The 17509-nt window shown below is 35.0% G+C and overlaps 1 protein-coding gene across 2 annotated transcripts in view; it reads left to right on the plus strand.

Annotated features, from left to right (window-relative positions):
• The window catches only part of LOC127643596 (interferon-induced protein 44-like), an 88503-nt gene extending 79691 nt beyond the window's left edge, over positions 1–8812 (plus strand). Inside the window, exons 1-8 of one of the 2 annotated variants that reach the window (XM_052126384.1) lie at positions 3815–4146; positions 4798–4877; positions 6072–6105; positions 6245–6443; positions 7072–7218; positions 7368–7539; positions 7838–7938; positions 8233–8812. In XM_052126384.1, the coding sequence (XP_051982344.1) occupies positions 4808–4877; positions 6072–6105; positions 6245–6443; positions 7072–7218; positions 7368–7539; positions 7838–7938; positions 8233–8397 (888 nt within the window). In that variant the 5' untranslated portion in view covers positions 3815–4146; positions 4798–4807 and the 3' untranslated portion in view covers positions 8398–8812. Of the gene's footprint in view, positions 1–3814; positions 4147–4797; positions 4878–6071; positions 6106–6244; positions 6444–7071; positions 7219–7367; positions 7540–7837; positions 7939–8232 lie in introns of those variants that run through there. The other variant, XM_052126383.1, reaches the window with a different exon arrangement.
• Positions 8813–17509: the final 8697 nt, after the last annotated feature.

Here is a 17509-nt window from a genome sequence, read left to right on the forward strand (position 1 = left end):
CACTTATCCTATTGTTAGACTTGTAAATATAATGTTATACCTCAATTTATTTGGTATCCTGCACTTTCTTTGGTACCAAATATCCTCATTGCTTATGTTTACTGGTAATTCTTTTCCTCCCAGAGCTGACCGCTTTATATTATTAACAATTATTGTAAGTGTTACAATTTATTTTATTTTTTTTAATTTAATTGGAAACCTGCATGTTCTTTAGTGTGTGTGTTTGTATTTTTCTGTTATTTATATTTCAGTGATCTGACATCTTGTTTCAATGACAGTTACTGTACTTTGAAATGTGGAATTAAAACGCCAAATGTAAATTTGTCTGGTTTGATCAATCATTATTCTTGATAAACTGCATGCTATAAATATATATATACACAATAAGCGCCGGTAGATCGCTCGAAAATAGCGTTTGCCTCCGACGCCCCGCGGAAGGTCCGCCTTCGATATAACGCCGCCGGATGGCCAGCGGGCCGGCCGCAGAACGAAGGCGGTAGGAAGTGCGCCGTCAAACGTGTTTGCGATAACGCCATTCTGCCGCTTCTACTGCATCCGGAGCACCGCCAGTGGCCCGCCGACTCATTGCTATCTGGGTATTGGCAAAGTGCATAGAGCCTGTGTTGATCTGACTGTGTCTAATAGTTGAACAACCATTTACAATTTTCTGGATTGACAATCTGTTCCTCTCTAGATGCAGATGTGCAGTGACAAAGTGGGGGTGCCAATGAACAACATCTTCCCAGTGAAGAACTACCACGAAAGACTTTTTCATTTCGTCGCTAACGAGAGTAACGTCTGCACCTCGTTTATTGACCACGGCGTGGTTTTGCGCACAGCCTTTTCTTTTTACAATTCGAAAGTTGCGTGAACAAATGCAATCGCTGTAACTTTAAAACTACTGGGTTGATGTCCCGTGTCGGAAATCCAGTGACGCTGGTAGTGACGATTCTTTCTGACCAATGATCAGTGATCTGCAGTATTTTGACGTCACATTTAGTATCGGCTCGGCTCGGCGGTACTAAAAATATTATCAGGAACCAGGTACTATCCATAGTGGAAAACCCCCAAAAAGCAAGCAGAGTCGAGTTGAGACAGTTGTACCGTGCAGTGGAAAAGCCCCATTAGATTTTCTTTCGTTTTCTTTCAGTGCAGTATTTTCTTGCATTTTGTTATTTAATTTTTTTGCTCTTGTTGCAATTTGATGGATCCCTAGTCTTGTGTAACCAAACATTTGAATAAAATGACAAAGTTCTGGACTGTATGTGTGATTCCAGCTGAAGCGGACCATCAGGTCAAGGTTGGACCATCATAGTTCTTAAGGATTCAATATCCAATCACTGCAAACTATTTTAAAAGGTTTCCACAGTAGTACTTGACATGTTACAACTGTTTTCATTGGTCTGAGTTTGGGAAGGGACTATCTGTTTGTTCGATCAATGGAAGACAGAGGATGTGTTCGATACTCTGTTCAAAAACATTTATATTTGCAATTCCGTTTGGTGACATAAGTGTTGCAAAAATAATTTTTAAAGCTTTAATGTATTCATTACTTCTGGAAAAACAGATATTTTATTATGTATTTGTTGTGTCCCAATGAGGCAGATCTTCCCTGTAAATAACAACTTATCACAAGGAAATTATACAGCAAGAGACACTGATGTATTGATTCTGAGGGCACTTACACAGAACGTACAAGAAGCAAACTATAAATTACATTAAATAACTTACTATGAAAATTCAACATTTGTCTAAACTCTAGAAATTACAAATATAATCTATTATAGTTTTCACTTGATCAGCTTTATATCACACATCTTGTATATTGTATGTTCAATCTGGTCTGGCTATATTTATTGTGTATTTCTGTTATAAAAATTAGTGCAGCCCAAACACTTTTCCTCCTTGTATAGTGGATGGTTTTCCTGTTGTGTATCAAATAATGGATCTACTATGCAAAGTATTATTCTGTGGATCCAAATCCCTTTCAGTTTCTGTTTCCAGTAAATGTTGGCCCATAAGGAAAATAACCCATTAGCTCCAACCCCAACTGCTATAAACATTATAGATTATATCCAAATCATTTTCAGTTTCTGAGAAAAACAGTGTGTTCTCGTAACTTGTGTTTACTCCTCACTATCCCTGTCTGTAACCTTTAATGCAGGTAAAGTCAAAACTCCTGGTTTATTTATTGTTTTTCCAAGAATTGTGAAATCATGGAAGAATTTGACCAGAAGTTAGTATTATATAAGCAATCTGCATAGACGAGGGGTATTTAACAGGCCGCGACCCACAGGGTGTCAGCAGTTTTGATACTTCTGCTGGTACTTTGTTGGTACAAGAAGGCTAGATACACGAAGAAGGTCATGTGACTGAAATGTTGTATCAATAAATGTATATACTGTTTGCAAGCAACAGCAGTGTGCAGGATTTTTCTTGTTGGAACAAGAAGGATAAAATGCTAATTTATTCTATGCAATATTGCATTAGTTGAGTATGTAGGACATATAGGTAATAATCATTGATAGAGTAGACATCTGCTCTTTTTCAAATGATGTATTTGTTTGGGATGTGTTTGAGAGAATATATATATATACAGTGATGCCGGTATCACGTTACTTAGTAACACGTTACTCTAATCTGACCACTTTTTCCAGTAACGAGTAATCTAATGCGTTACTATTTCCAAACCAGTAATCAGATTAAAGTTACTTAACCAAGTCACTGTGCGTTACTATTTTTGTCATTTTCCTGAGTAAAAATATATATTTTTGCTTTCTTCTTGCGTCTCGGGGAGTGAAGTCACGTATGCGACGAGTCACGTTTTCAGCATGAGGACAGTTCATGTGTACCACGCAGCGACACTTACGTAAACAACAATGGAGGGAGGAGAGAGATGCGTGTTTTCTAGCTGGACATACAGTCACTATTTTGAGTTTGTGTCAGCTAAAGATGGAAATATTAATAGTCGACTTTGTGTCAACTACCGCGGATATTTGGACTGCTAACAACAGAAGTTATATGGGAGTAACGCTCCACTGGATCAGTAGATCCACATTAGAGCGCAACAAGGCTGCATCGGCATGTAGGAGAATTTGCGGTAGACACACGTATGATGTTATTGGTGCAGAAATTGAAAACATTCACTCTTCATATGGACTACTCAACAAAGTAGTTGCAACAGTGACTGATAATGGATCCAACTTTGTCAAGGCGTTTAAAGTATATCAGCCTGTCACAGAGTCCGATGATGGACGGAGGAGGGAGAGTCCACCGCACAGATGATGATGATGATGATGATGTCACTTTTTTAGATCTGTCAGAAATCCTCTCAGCTCAGGATGAAAGTGATGGCCAGCTGTCTTTATTTTATTTTTTATAAACATGTATTTTTCAGGAAATACTTTTTAAGTTCAACTTAAAATCTAAGGAGATACATTGTTGACGTTACTGTTAAAAACAGGTTGTCATTTTTATGTTGAGGCGGCGGGGGTGTTGTCGGCAGCTGCTGAATGTAACTAATAAAGTAACTTGTAATCTAATTTAGTTACTTTTAAAATCAAGTAATCTGTAAAGTAACTAAGTTACTTTTAAAATCAAGTAACCAGTAAAGTAACTAAGTTACTTTTTCAAAGTAACTGTGGCAACACTGTATATATATATATATATATACACAGGGTTAGGAAGTAACAGAATACATGTAACAGGATTATGTGTTTAAAATACAAAATATAAGTAACTGTATTCCACTACAGTTACAATTTAAATAATTGGTAATTAGAATAGAGTTACATTCAAAAAGTATTTTGATTACTGAAGAGCATTTTATTGTCATTTGTTTCATTAAATATATTCCTTTCAGATGGAAAAATGTATACATATAAATGATGCAATCCAAAGTGCATATGAACAGCGGTGAAACACTTTCTTATGATGTGTTTGGAGCAGAAGAAAAATAAATAAAACTATTGTAAATTGTCAGCTTTACGCTTAGCTAAAATGCTATTTCTAGCCATTTTACATGCACGTTACCAGGCACGATCATATATTTTCACGTTAGATCATATTTTCTTTTTATCTAGTAAGACTGTAAGACTTTTGAAGGTTCAGGCACAGAAAGGAGGGGGTCAGAAAGCAAGGTACCAGGTAAGGCTTTATTTTGTCCTTCAGCTCATTATACAGACTCTTTTGTGCTTTCCTGGGTTCACTGAAGTAGCTTTTTTCAGTAATAAAGGAAACTCTCAACAAACATAAACATAAAAGGGAAAATGTCCCTTTCGGCAGTACATAATAATTTTCGTATTGTTTTCCTGTAAAAATATCTAAAAATCCTTAAAACAAGATCAATTTGATTCATCTTGTTTTAGAAACAACACTGCATAAGATATTTAGGTTTTTCTGAGAATGTCATTTTAACATGTGTATTTTGTCTTACTGTACTGGCAGAGTTTTTATAGTCAAAACAAGTGAAAAAATCTACCAGTGCTGAAGAAGTAATCCAAAGTATTTAGAATACATTATTGACCTTGAGTAATCGAAAGGAATATGTTACAAATTACATTTACAGCATGTATTCTGTAATCTGTAGTGGAATACATTTCAAAGTAATCCTCCCAACCCTGTATATACAGAGTGTAATAATAGTACAATGGAAAGTGAAAATGAAAGTGTACAGGCTTGGGTTTAGCCTATAAATAAGGGCTCTGATGAGAGCTGCACTGCATACACTATCTGCACACTCTACTGTGTGTCTTATTTCATATCAAGTTAAGTGTTGTATTTGCTGTTTTTTTTCAGAAAAGAGAAGATGGGAGGTGCAGAGTCAAAACCACTATCACCACCATCACCACCACCATCACCACCAAAACCACCACCAGGTGAGTTTACAAAAAAATATATTTCATTATTAAAACATTTTAGAGTAATGAATTAAAAGACAAATATATATATATATATATATATATATATATATATATATATATATATATATATATATATATATATATATATATATATATATATTCCTTTATTAATTAATATCTGAAATAATGCGTTACATTGAAGTCAAAGATATTTATTTCAATATTTTTCTTCTTCTTTAAAGAAATTGAATATTCCTTTAGTTTTCTATTGTATGTTTGTTAGGGCTGTCAGAATTAACACGTTAGAGCATGCGATTCATTTAAAACGTTTAACGCGTAAATTTTCCTTAATCATGATTAACACATTTAACATTAATACGGCATAAATACTTGTGTGAAATCTTTGTAATGTGTGCTTCTGGAGTCATACACTGACACACCCTTCACAAACAGACACAGCGAAGAGTCCTTCTACTAATGGAGCCTACAAGCTTATCATAAATAGCATAATGCGGCGGTCCCATTGACATGTGTGTGGTGCTGTCGAAATACTCTCCTATGATAGAGCCACAGAGGTTGTTATCTCTGAAAATAAAAGAATGTCAGAATGTTACTGATAATAGTGATATGAGATGTACAAAACAAGTCCAGATGGCACAATATAATTATCACAGATGCAAATCAAGTCTTAACCAACACCAAAATGAAGAATAAGCCGTTATTGTGGTGATGACATTGACGCTCAGACTCTGACACGAATCATGAACGCAGTTTCGGACAGTCACGGTCTACCGGCAAATGCCCATTGCAATTAATATGCAACCCATGGGGCAACTAGTTCATTCTATTTGTCAACCTCCCACTTAGACTTTGGGAAATATTTAATGTTGCTTGAATTGGTGCTATTTTACTGAATTTCTTTTGGAATGCTTTGTTTGGAAAATATTAGTAAAGCGTTATATTGTTACATGTGTTTTCTTTTCTTTTTTACCTAAGATGGAAATAAATGCACTTTGACAAGAAAATATGTATATATAGTCTCAAATATGCGCACTTTCAAAATCTGCGATTCATGCGATAAACTAAAAAAAATATGTGATAAATCATGATTAAAAAATGTAATCGACTGACACACTAAAATGTGCCTTAATTTTGTTTACATTATTATACATACAGTAGCCAATATACCACACTCTTTTCATCTCACAGAATATGCTGCACCATGGAGGACCACGCCCTGGGAGTAAGTGGCGGAGGGGGGGAAATATTTAGAGAGAGAGAGAGAGAGAGAGAGAGAGAGAGAGAGAGATGAATGACTGGATGGATGGATGGATAGATTGTTGCACATTATATTGCCGTAAGAAAGGACCCCTTTTGAACAGAGATAGAGAACATCTGAAGAAAACCCTGATGGAGTTTCAGCTGAGCAATCCAAATGTTAAGTATGTCCGGATCTTGGTAATTGGGGAAGTTGGAGCAGGAAAGTCCAGCTTCATCAATTCAGTCAATAGTGTTTTCCAAGAAAGAATCACCACTGAGGCTCTTGCTGATGCAACATCTGGAACATCTTTCACAAAAATAGTAAGTATATAAACATTTGAGCACACATGAATTAATATTAAAATGTAAAAGATGGTTATATTGGTTTACAAATTATACTGTAAAGCATTTATATAATATAATTATATATTGTGCTGGGCAAGATACTCAAACACCGTTGCTAGCTAAATTTCCAACTTCTCTATTGAAAAAATTATCTAATCTTGTCTGAAAGCTGTCTGTAAAGAAAGTAGCTTCACTACAAGCTACAAGGCTAAAGCAGCATGCTAAGCTACTTCACATGATGTGTATATAAAGAAATTACAATTATTGGTTGCCTCTGGAATTTCTTGTGTGTTCTTATGATAGCAGGTGTGTGGTTAAAACTGGTTTTGCTCTTTAACGTAAATTAAAGGTTATCGGACTACAATGGTAGTTTCATTGGTCAAGCACATAAATATGCATGCTTGTTTCAGTTTTAGTTTTAAGTTTACTACAATGGTAGTTTCATTGGTCAAGCACATAAATATGCATGCTTGTTTCAGTTTTAGTTTTAAGTTTACTACAATGGTAGTTTCATTGGTCAAGCACATAAATATGCATGCTTGTTTCAGTTTTAGTTTTAAGCTTTGTTTAAATTTAAATTCACATTTCTGCATTTGTCTTACAGTACAGAACCTTTAACATTAGAAGTGGCCAGTCTGTTCTGCCTTTTGTCTTCAATGACATCATGGGCTTAGAGGCTAAAGAATCACTTGGTACACAGCCGGATGACATTGTCAAAGCACTTAAGGGCCTCTTAAAAGAAGGATACAAAGTGAGGAGGACATTTTCCTGTATACTTTCCTATATTTGAACTGGCAGACAAAAGTCAAATGTAATTCAAACAGTCAGATCAGAAGAATTTTGTAGCAGTTCTCGATTTGTTATTCCTCTTAGTTTTGCACCTTTTTCTCATTCATTTAGTTCAATCCAGCAAACCCTGTTTCTGATGGAGATGAAGGCTTCAGATGTGACCCAGAAGTTCACGAGCAGACATTCTGCCTGGTTTACATCATGGCAGCTGATAAGGTGTCAAGACAAAATCTGAAAGTGATTGAAAAGATGGTGCATATTAGGAAAAAGGCCAGTGAACTAGGTAAGTGTAACAGCACTGATCTTTCGAATAAACTTCACTATGGTAAAGATTTTAAAATGTTCTATTTAGGCAAAATTGTCTATAATTTACACTAACTATAAGTTTACCTTTTAATTCCAAAAATCCCCAAATTCAAAGAACGTAATCTCTCTTATCTCTACTCAGAAATACTTCAAAACTTGAGTAATGTAATTTTGCAAGTTCTCATCAGTCCAGCCATATTTAAGGCTCATTCATCATGACTTGAGTTGCATTACACGTCGTATAATCAGTTACATTTAAAGGTCATGTTTGTTAGATATTCCTCAGGTGATCATTATGACAAGGGTGGATGAAATATGTCCACTGGTCAAAGGAAATGTAAGGAAAATCTACACTAGCAAGAAGATCAAAACAAAGGTAATTATAACATTTAAAACAGTTCTGTCATTTTTAGCTGTAGAGAACTTTATGGTCATAAATTCAGTTATTTTTGGAATCCTTGGTTTTGAATTATTATTGAAACTGTTTGCGACACATAATAGCAAGTGACTAAGATCACTTCAAACACAACTGTTTATTCTACTTTGTTTTAATTTCCTGCAGATAAGAACTTACTACTTTTAGTACAGTCTGAACACAAAGTCAACTCAACACTGCATGTTTTCACCAAAGAGCCTTACAAATAATAATTATGTATTTGTTGTTCTCCAGATGGAGGAGTGCAGTATCCTTATTGGTGTCCCGATGAGCCACATCTTCCCTGTGAAGAACTACCATGAAGAAATTGATACAGCCAGTGACATCGATGTACTGCTTCTGAGGGCACTCACACAGATTGTACAAATAGCAAATGATAAATTACGTAATGTACAATGAAAATTCAGCATATGACTGAACTCGAGAAATCAAAAAAGTAATCTGTTAACTTTGCCTTGATCAGCTTCACAAAATGCACGTCTTGCATATCGAGTTTAATCTAGTCTGCAGTCGTTTCTGTTATGATCATACGCTGAAGCCAAGTACTATATACTATATCTATATATTATATATCTATAATTCTTCTTTGGCACCACTATATCACATAGAGAAGAGTTATAATGTGTACAAGTTATTATGATCAATACTGAACTGTGAATATGCTGTCTGATAAGGTTCTGTTGGGTTCAATTCCACCAAAGTCTGAGTCTTTAACCCTTATGTTCTGTTGAGATTTGCTTCACTTCATCGTTGTTTGGGGTCACTGCTACACCAATGATTAAAGTGTGAAAATTATTATTATGAAATAAACCTTTTTCCTGCTTAAATATTCCTTTCCATTTATCCTGAGCTTATTGAACTGATAAAAGAATAGAAATACGTGTATCATTAACTCTTACATTTACTGATAGGAATGTGCATTTCAGAAAAGCAACTAAATACAGAAATAATCATATCATTTCTTAATTTACACAAAATAATGAAAAACTATAGCTGTATATGTTTTATATATGGTATTAAACAAATATAAACTTTTGATTGAAGGAAAAAAATAATAATATATATATATGTTTTAGTAGTCTTTGAATAATTTTTTCAAAAGCAAACCTGGCAACGTCCACATTTTCCAACAGCTGCTGGAGAAGTGATCGTTCAGGCCAACTTTGAATCTCCCTCACAATGGATGCAGCAAAAAGAGACCTAGGAAGGCGCTCTCTCCTGTCAATGTGAGGCCTCAGCATGGCATATCCTAGCTGCTCCAAGAATATTCTCCTCTGGTTCATTTTGCCACCACACCACTCTTTGTTGATGGCACACCATATCACAAATGCATTATAAGCATTGATATCCAGGATGTTGAAGAATATTGCCTGGGGCAAACAAGCGGTACTTCGTTGACAGCTATATGTGGCAACCACTTTGTACAGGTTGTCTACCTCTCCTTTTGTGTAATTGTAATCTAACACCATGTCTGTTTTTTTGTCATCTCTGGTGCTCAAAGATGTATCTATGTGCAATGTGCTCATCAGGAGGACATTTTCATTTTTTGGGGGGCTGTAGGAGACAAGTGTAGTAGTGTCAATGAATGCAAAGATGGACGATGTTGTCTCCCTTCCTTTAGTCTGAACAAGCTCTTTTCAAAGCTCTGTCTTGTTTTTTCTTATTGTGCCCAACATTGTAAGCTTTCTTTTCAGCAGTTCTTCTCCTAGTGCACATGAAATAAAAAAAGTTGTCTGATGCACCTCCAGGAGGTTTTCCTGTGTAGACTTTTCCAAGCATAGCTATTGTTGGCATCAAAAGCTGCCCATAACTTTATACCATATCTTGCAGGCTTGCTTGGCATGTACTGCCAAAAGGGACATTTTCCTGTATGTGTGCGATTGCAAAGCTTGAAGTCAATGACACAGTTTTGATTTCCTTTCTCCCGAATTTGTCATACAGCCTACTCCTGGTGAACAAGGTTTCAAATGAGCACCTGCCAAATACAGATTTTTCATGCAGAGTATTTTGCTAATGTACCAGCCACTGTGGAAGGCAACCTGTAAGACTTCTCGGAGTGATATAATTGCAAGAAATTAGACACAAAGACATGCATTTGATGAAACGGGATTATATTTTGAAGAACTGATGAAATAAAATATGCCGATGCGCATCTGATTTGATATGTGTGCGCATTGAGCTCTGAGTGCAATGAAAGTGCTTCTCCAAGACACACACATTCATAGAGTTCTGGGTCTTGTTTCCCAATAAATATTGATCTTAGCTGTTAAGGGCATTTTCTACAAGCAATGTTATAAACTTTAATTATTTTCACCCAGGGTGTGATATAGCACCTGCCACCCACAAAATGCGACAAGGCTCAATCCAGTTCGCCAGCTCCTCATCCAAATGTATTTCATGTTTGAGTAATTTTGCTCATCTACCTGTAACAGGTGGATGACATGTAAGACCTCTCGGAGTGACACATGACAGGAAATGCTGTTAGTCAAAAAAACACGCTTGAAGAAACACACTTTATTATATTTTTAAGATCAGTCAAAATAAAAGCCGTTAGTGCTCGTGTTTGATCTTCTGTTTGTTGTTTCCCTGTCTCGTGGAGCAAGCGCATGTATTTATCACTTGTTTTTCTCTGTTTCATTCAACTGAAAACTTTTTGGAAGAATAATGTAATTTATCTGAGAACCTGTTGCCCTACTGATACTTGCTTGATGGCAAATGGGGTCGTTGCAGATGGTAAATGTTTGGTTGGGGAGGTGGTTATATATAAGATTTTTTAATCACTTTGTTATTTTAATTGCTTTTTTGTTTCATTTAAAGTGCAATTTGAATTTAGAAGTCTTTCAAATGTTCCATGTTTCAATAAATGTATGTAATTTTTAAAGCAAAATCAATAAAGCAAAAATATTATCCGACATTGGGGGTTGACCATATAATGGGATATCATTTAAACCCTAACCCATCATTTAAATGTGATTATTATTAAAATATGTTTTACATATCACTCAGCCCAAAAGCAAAGTTACATTTTTCATGAACAATTGTAAAATTTCTTTTATGGAAACCCGCACAAACACGTGTACTCAATTCCATATTGCAAAATGTTACCTATTAATTTTTGCATATTTGTTTGTTTTTAAGTAGTCTATGGGCAATATAAACATTTTATTTTATTGAAAAACTTTGTTTTTGAAAATAGTAAATTATTCGTTTGTGGAATGGCTCTTTCGAAGAAATTCAAAAATCAACCAAAAATGTACAAATTGTCTCCTTAGTGAAAAAAGTTTAAAAATTGTTGCATAAAAATATATGTCATAAATGATTTCTTTTACCAATCATTTTATTTATTTTACATGAAAATAATAGTTAATTAAATGCTAAGAAATGGAGAAATCAAATAGTTCTGAATGATTATTATAATAATATATACTTTATATTTATAAACATTATAATACAAATCCAGTCGCTGCTCCCAATAATGCACAGATGATGAGAAGTGAAATAAACATATTTAGAACAGAAACAAAATCCCTCAAAAGGCATTAATAACTTTTTGAATTATTTTATGTAAGGTAAATATGCTGTTGTGTGATCTATTAAGAACAAAGTGTCTGAAACATTCTTTGTTACATAGAAGAATAAAATGGTGTTCTTTCATCATTTTCAGATTTATCTGCCCCTGTATGTCTTGTTAAAGTAAACAAACTGTGGTTGCTGGCTTTACATAACCATCAGACAATCTCTTCTTATCCAAGTGAGCTGTAATAAGCTCTCAGTAGATGGCAGTATTTCACTATTTTTGTTTGTGATCTGCCATTACCGACACTGCCTGATTCTGATCAGCAGACAGAAATATGCTGCCAGTTTGTCTGAAGTTTTGTCAGTAAAAGTTTGGCTTCTACGCAATAAGGAAGGCTATCAGTTATAATCTGACCAACATGATGTAGCGTGACCAAAAAGTAGTTTGCTACTGAAAAAGTGTATCTGTTTTATAAGCAGCTGAGCTACTGTCAAACTACTGAAACATGTAGTTAAGTTGCGTCTAACGGTTTATGCAAAAGGAGATTGCATTAAAGAGTTATGCAGAAGGTGGGTTCACATTTGTCTGATGTGTTGTCAGTGTGATCAGCAAGTCTGTGGATCCAAGGGCTCTACAAGAAACATATTTTGGCAGTATATCAATTATAAATCCTGGGGGAAATTACATGACTTAAAGACAGATATTAAGATCTTAAAATAGACAGAATAACTGGAAGCTAAAGCAATAACATCATACAGAACTGGTGTGTGCTATTTTTCCTGTTTTATCCTAACTGTAATACACATAACAGCAAGGCCTAAAGCTTCTGACACCTTGTCACATGTCACTCTTTATCTAATGTACTTGTAGATGGTGTTGCAGGTTGTGGCCCTAGACCTGCTGGTGTTGTGCTGATCAGGGTCTGAAAAAAAAAGATTGAAAAAGTAAAGGGCATAGCATTAATGTAGATCCCCTTGTATGATAATGTTTTAAACACTGAGAATTAATAGCATTTCAAAGACAGTAATATTTATTTTATTTTATTTCAGACTCAAAAAAAGGTCCATAAGAACATACAAAGAAGACAGACAGACAGATAAAAACAAAGGATTACTATAATCCATATAAACAATTTCTCCAGTGCCTCCAAAGCAGCGAACTGTACCTAGTACTGCTCTGGTCAGGCCATATAAAAACAATTATAATTTCATTTTATGAAGTCCATAAGTCTCATCATAAATTTATAAACAGCATTTCTTATTACAGCATTTAATGTGTTCACATCATTCTGCACACATAACTGGCTTGCACTGGTCCAGCGAGGTACTTTCAAAAATAATATAACACTGCTTATTTTATTAAGAATATCAGCCTATTCATAGAATGCACAATTTGTTGGCAGCTGCCCCAAACAGCGGCAGGTCAGTGGCAGAGTTGTCCTTTGTCAGTTGCTGACAGTCATCACAATAAGGCTCAAACCATGGGGAGAATATTACCTGATGTCCAGAAGCACAAGTACAGTGGACTTAGCTTTTATAGCTATTTGTACTTTTTGTTTGACTTTTTCCCAAGAAAATTTATCAGAGATACTTCCTGCATTCTGGTGAATTTTGAATGCATTTGAATCATAATGTAACCTATATGAACAGCAAATCAAATTTTAGGACAAATATTCTTGGAAAAAAAAGTAGCTCTCCTCGAATTGGTTGTGGTAATGAAAAGGTTTGTAATATTTTGTCCCTGCATTTAGGAACCTCATCCTGTAAATAATAGCAATAAAAAACTTCTTATAAAATAATATTAAGTATGACAATGGAAAAATACCTTTTTAATATGATCACATTGTATTTATAGGTATGATACAATCAAAATACCACTGTTAGACCTTATATTTTTTTATCATAATTGCTTGATAGTACCTTATAGTCAGTTCTTAACATTAACGTATCACAGACGTTATTCTCTCATCACTGGGAATACAGTTTTCATAGCGGCATCTGTCTCGTAAACTCACTAGCATCATCCATAAACAGCGGCACATGCCGTTTAAATTCAGTGGCACCAGGCACAAACAGCTGCACATACCGTAAAGACAACGGCATCTGAGCGTGACACCGGAAGTGCCGCTACTAGATGCCGCTGCCGTGATTTGAGCCTGTAATTTTGTTGAGTCTTGGCTCCATTCGGTCAGCAAGTGTCGCAATATGCCTTAACAACTGTCCTGGGACTGTTGAGAATTTCAGTGTGATCTTAATGGGCATTGGCTTGCTGTGGTGGTTTATATTGAAAGTATTTTTCTTATTTTAGTTCATGTTTATGGTTATAATTGTAATGGACAAAACAATGCACAGACACTAATTGGAGATGATTTTAACTTGCCACCTGATGAATGGATAGATCTCCTTCTAGTTATACCATTTTAATAACATTATTCAGGAGTTCTGCAGGACAAATTCCCTTAAAGATATTTGGAGAATTAGGTATTCTAATCTTAGGCCAGTATTTGTGGGTCAGGCCTAATGGATCCTCTAAGTCACGGATCCATTTTTGGCTTATTACTGATGGATACTCTGAAGATGTCACTGATGTTTCAATATCTGGTGCATCATTGACAGACCACTGTCTTATTTAGTTAATCTTGACTTCAGCAATTACAAATAATCCTAAAAGACTATTGGAAGTTTAATGCAGACCTTTTAAGGGATAAAGATTTAGCAAGATAATAAGAAATGTGATTATTTAGATTAAGGATGACATCACCTTAACGTCTAATGGGAGGATGTGGGAGTACTTTAAAGCAAGGGTACTTTCAATTGAGTCTGCTAAACGAAAGAGTAGAAAACAGAAGCAGATGGAATTACACTTAATACAAGAAATAAATGCCTTCTGTAACAAAAATTTCTCCAGAAGATGATTATTTAAAGTATCTTCTAGCTAAATATCATTCGTATTTAATGAAAGCACGGGAAGCAGAAGAAGGGGAGAAGAATACCTCTTATTTAGGTTGTTTAGAAAAGAGACAGGAAAACAATGCAGTGCATAGTTTAATTTTTAATGATGAGGTAATCACAGACCCATAATTAATATCTGAGGAAATACATACATTTTATAGTGATATTTATTCATAATTTTAATCGGAAAAAAATAGTACATTTCTTGAAAAGATAAACGATGTTATCCCACAGATTGATATGGAATTTAGCGAAAGTTGTGAAGTAGACCTAAAAATGGAGGAACTTGATTCTGTTAAAGATATGGCTTTTGGAAAATCTCTGGGTCAGATTTGTTTGCCCACATATGTTTATAAATTATTTTGGGAGGATATAAAGTGTCTCCTGTTTGAAGCTTCTCTACTTCCAACCATGAAACAGGGGTTGATTATTCTAATATCAAAGTTAGGTAAAGACAAGAGAATTTTTGATAACCTCAGACCGTTTACTCTACTTAATATTGTTTATAAAATTCTCTCATCTGTGTTTGCAAACAGATCAAAATTTAACTTAAGTCAAGTTGTAAGTGAAACTCAATCTGTTTTTATTAATGGCAGGTTGATACACAACAATTAGACTTATTTTGGATTTAATTGATTATAGACTTCTGATTAAGGATGGCTTTGTTTTGTTTCTTGATTTCTACAAGGCCTGTGACACTGTAGAACATACATTTATTTTACATGCACTGGAGCTTTTTGGTTTTGGAAACAAATGTATTAATATAATAGAGATGTTGTATGAAGACAAACATATATTCAGTTTCACTTCCATCTGGGACTTCTAAGCATTTTAACATTAATAGGGGTATTAGACAGGGGGATCCGACAAGTCCATATTTATCGTAGTAGCTCAACTGTTGCAATTTATGTTAAAAATAGTGAAGAGCTCAAGCCGTTGAATGCTTTAGGTAGTGTTACGTCCCTCCCAGTCTAGGGTTGGGAGGGGGTGACAAGGTAATGGAAAAACTTATAAAACAAAAAAAAAAAAAAAACTAACAGGCACATAAAGTGTCCTCTCCTGTCCCAGCTCTCACAAAAGATCACTCCAATCTTAAATCAATTAAAGAATCATATTTATTCACAAGATCACACATAAAAAAAAAAAAAGGGAAGCTTCAAAAGGGGACCAGGCCAAAACAACAAACAAAATTCTTCTGACTATTTTTTTAAGAGTACTTGCTAGCCTTTACAAATAAACTTTAAATCAACAACAAAACTATTCCCTTACTTCTCTAAAGCAAAAACAGGAGAAAACATGATCAACAAAAATGGCATCCTCCTCCCTACAAGAATAAACAATGAACTTAGGATTCTCTGGGAGTATCAATATATAACAAATAACAGATTTAACACTTATCACCATTACTTCACTAAGCAACAGGCTGTACAATCACAATTGGTAACAACTACAATAAGTTGAGGAAACACTTGACATGACGCACCAACATTAGCACAATTGCTAATTGTCTGGGACAGGAGAAAACTGTCTCAGCAGCCTGGACACCACAAAGGCCTCTCTCATGTGAGTTCACTCTCCAACTTTATCTTCAAGCTCTCCATCCAGCAACCAATCAGAACAAGGCAGTAATCATAAGGTAACCATTGTTGGCTGGTGTCCATTAACCTTTGCAATGAGGAGAGAGAGTGAGAAGGAGAGAGAGAGAGAGCAAAAACCACAAAACACTGCCACAATACAGACAACACTTACACAGGAAGCAATACAATTATCACATAAATAAATACGCCCTGGGACGTAACAGTAGTCAGGTATTAATAAGTCAATTGGCAGATGATGCTACTTTGTTTCTTAGTAATGCAGAGCAGATTCCAGTGACCATTAATTTGGCGTCTCATTTTTCAAATGTTTCAGGCTTACCATTGAATTTAAAAAAAGTGTGAGCTGATCACAATTCATGAGTCTCATTTGGTCAATATTCCGTAAAAAGTAAAATATTTGGGAATTTTTATTACAAAAGATACTAAAATTAGAGAAAAACTGAATCTGGTCGACAGTATGAAACAAAGTCAAAACATTTTGAACTTGTGGGAACAAATGGATATTTCTATTTTTAGTAGAATTATCATAGAGAAAACCAAAGCTATTTCTAGGCTAATTTATCCACTCTTTAAGTATCTCTGACAGGTGAACAAAAGATATTAACCAACTTCAGTAAAACAAACACCATTATATAAGAAAGGGAGATTTAGTGAAGCCAATCAGTGAGGGTGGGTTGAATATAGTTGATTTCGATGTTATGAATGGGACTCTCAATTTGAAGTGGCTCCAAACTTTCCTTAGAAATGATCAATCGGTTTGGTCTTGTTTTTCTTCTAAAAATTTTATAATCTTTTGGGGCCTTGGTTTCCTTTTGATGTGTGACTTTGAGCCTTCAAAATTAAAATGTAAACTATCGTCTTTCCATAGTCAGGTATTTTTATATTGGAAGATGTTATACAAACACAATTTTTCCCCACAGTTGCTGTTTGTGGAATAAAAGGTGTATCCTCATTAATTGGGGGATTTTTTTGTGATTGGATGGATAAAGGTGTCTGGTCTATTGTACACATTATGGATGGGGAAGGGAATTTTCTCAGTGATGATGATTTTTGTGGAAAGCACAATATCACGTGTACAGATATTGTATATGTCTTTGTTAAAAGCTGTTCCTGTGGGCTTGGCTCAGTTGGTTAAAGGTGCATTGGTTTATTCACTTGTGATACCAAGACTGTACTTTAATCATTTCTGGTTTCAATTTTATTGAGGAGAGTTGTAATAATAAGGTATTAAGAACATTTGTAAATGCACACAATTTACATGTCAGAAAGAGACCCCTTGGAGAAAGTGGTTTAAATTAGAACAAGGTTTATTTCTTTCCCTCTTCTACCGAAGGCTAAAGAGGTTCAGTTTCTTTGTAATGAGTTACTCAGACATCATCATTGGAAGTCATTGGAACATTTATATTACGCATGCAAATTTTCAAAACAATTCTGGGATGACCTTC

This window comes from Xyrauchen texanus, chromosome 5 (assembly GCF_025860055.1).
Source record: "Xyrauchen texanus isolate HMW12.3.18 chromosome 5, RBS_HiC_50CHRs, whole genome shotgun sequence".
In the NCBI taxonomy this organism is placed as follows: Eukaryota; Metazoa; Chordata; class Actinopteri; order Cypriniformes; family Catostomidae; genus Xyrauchen; species Xyrauchen texanus.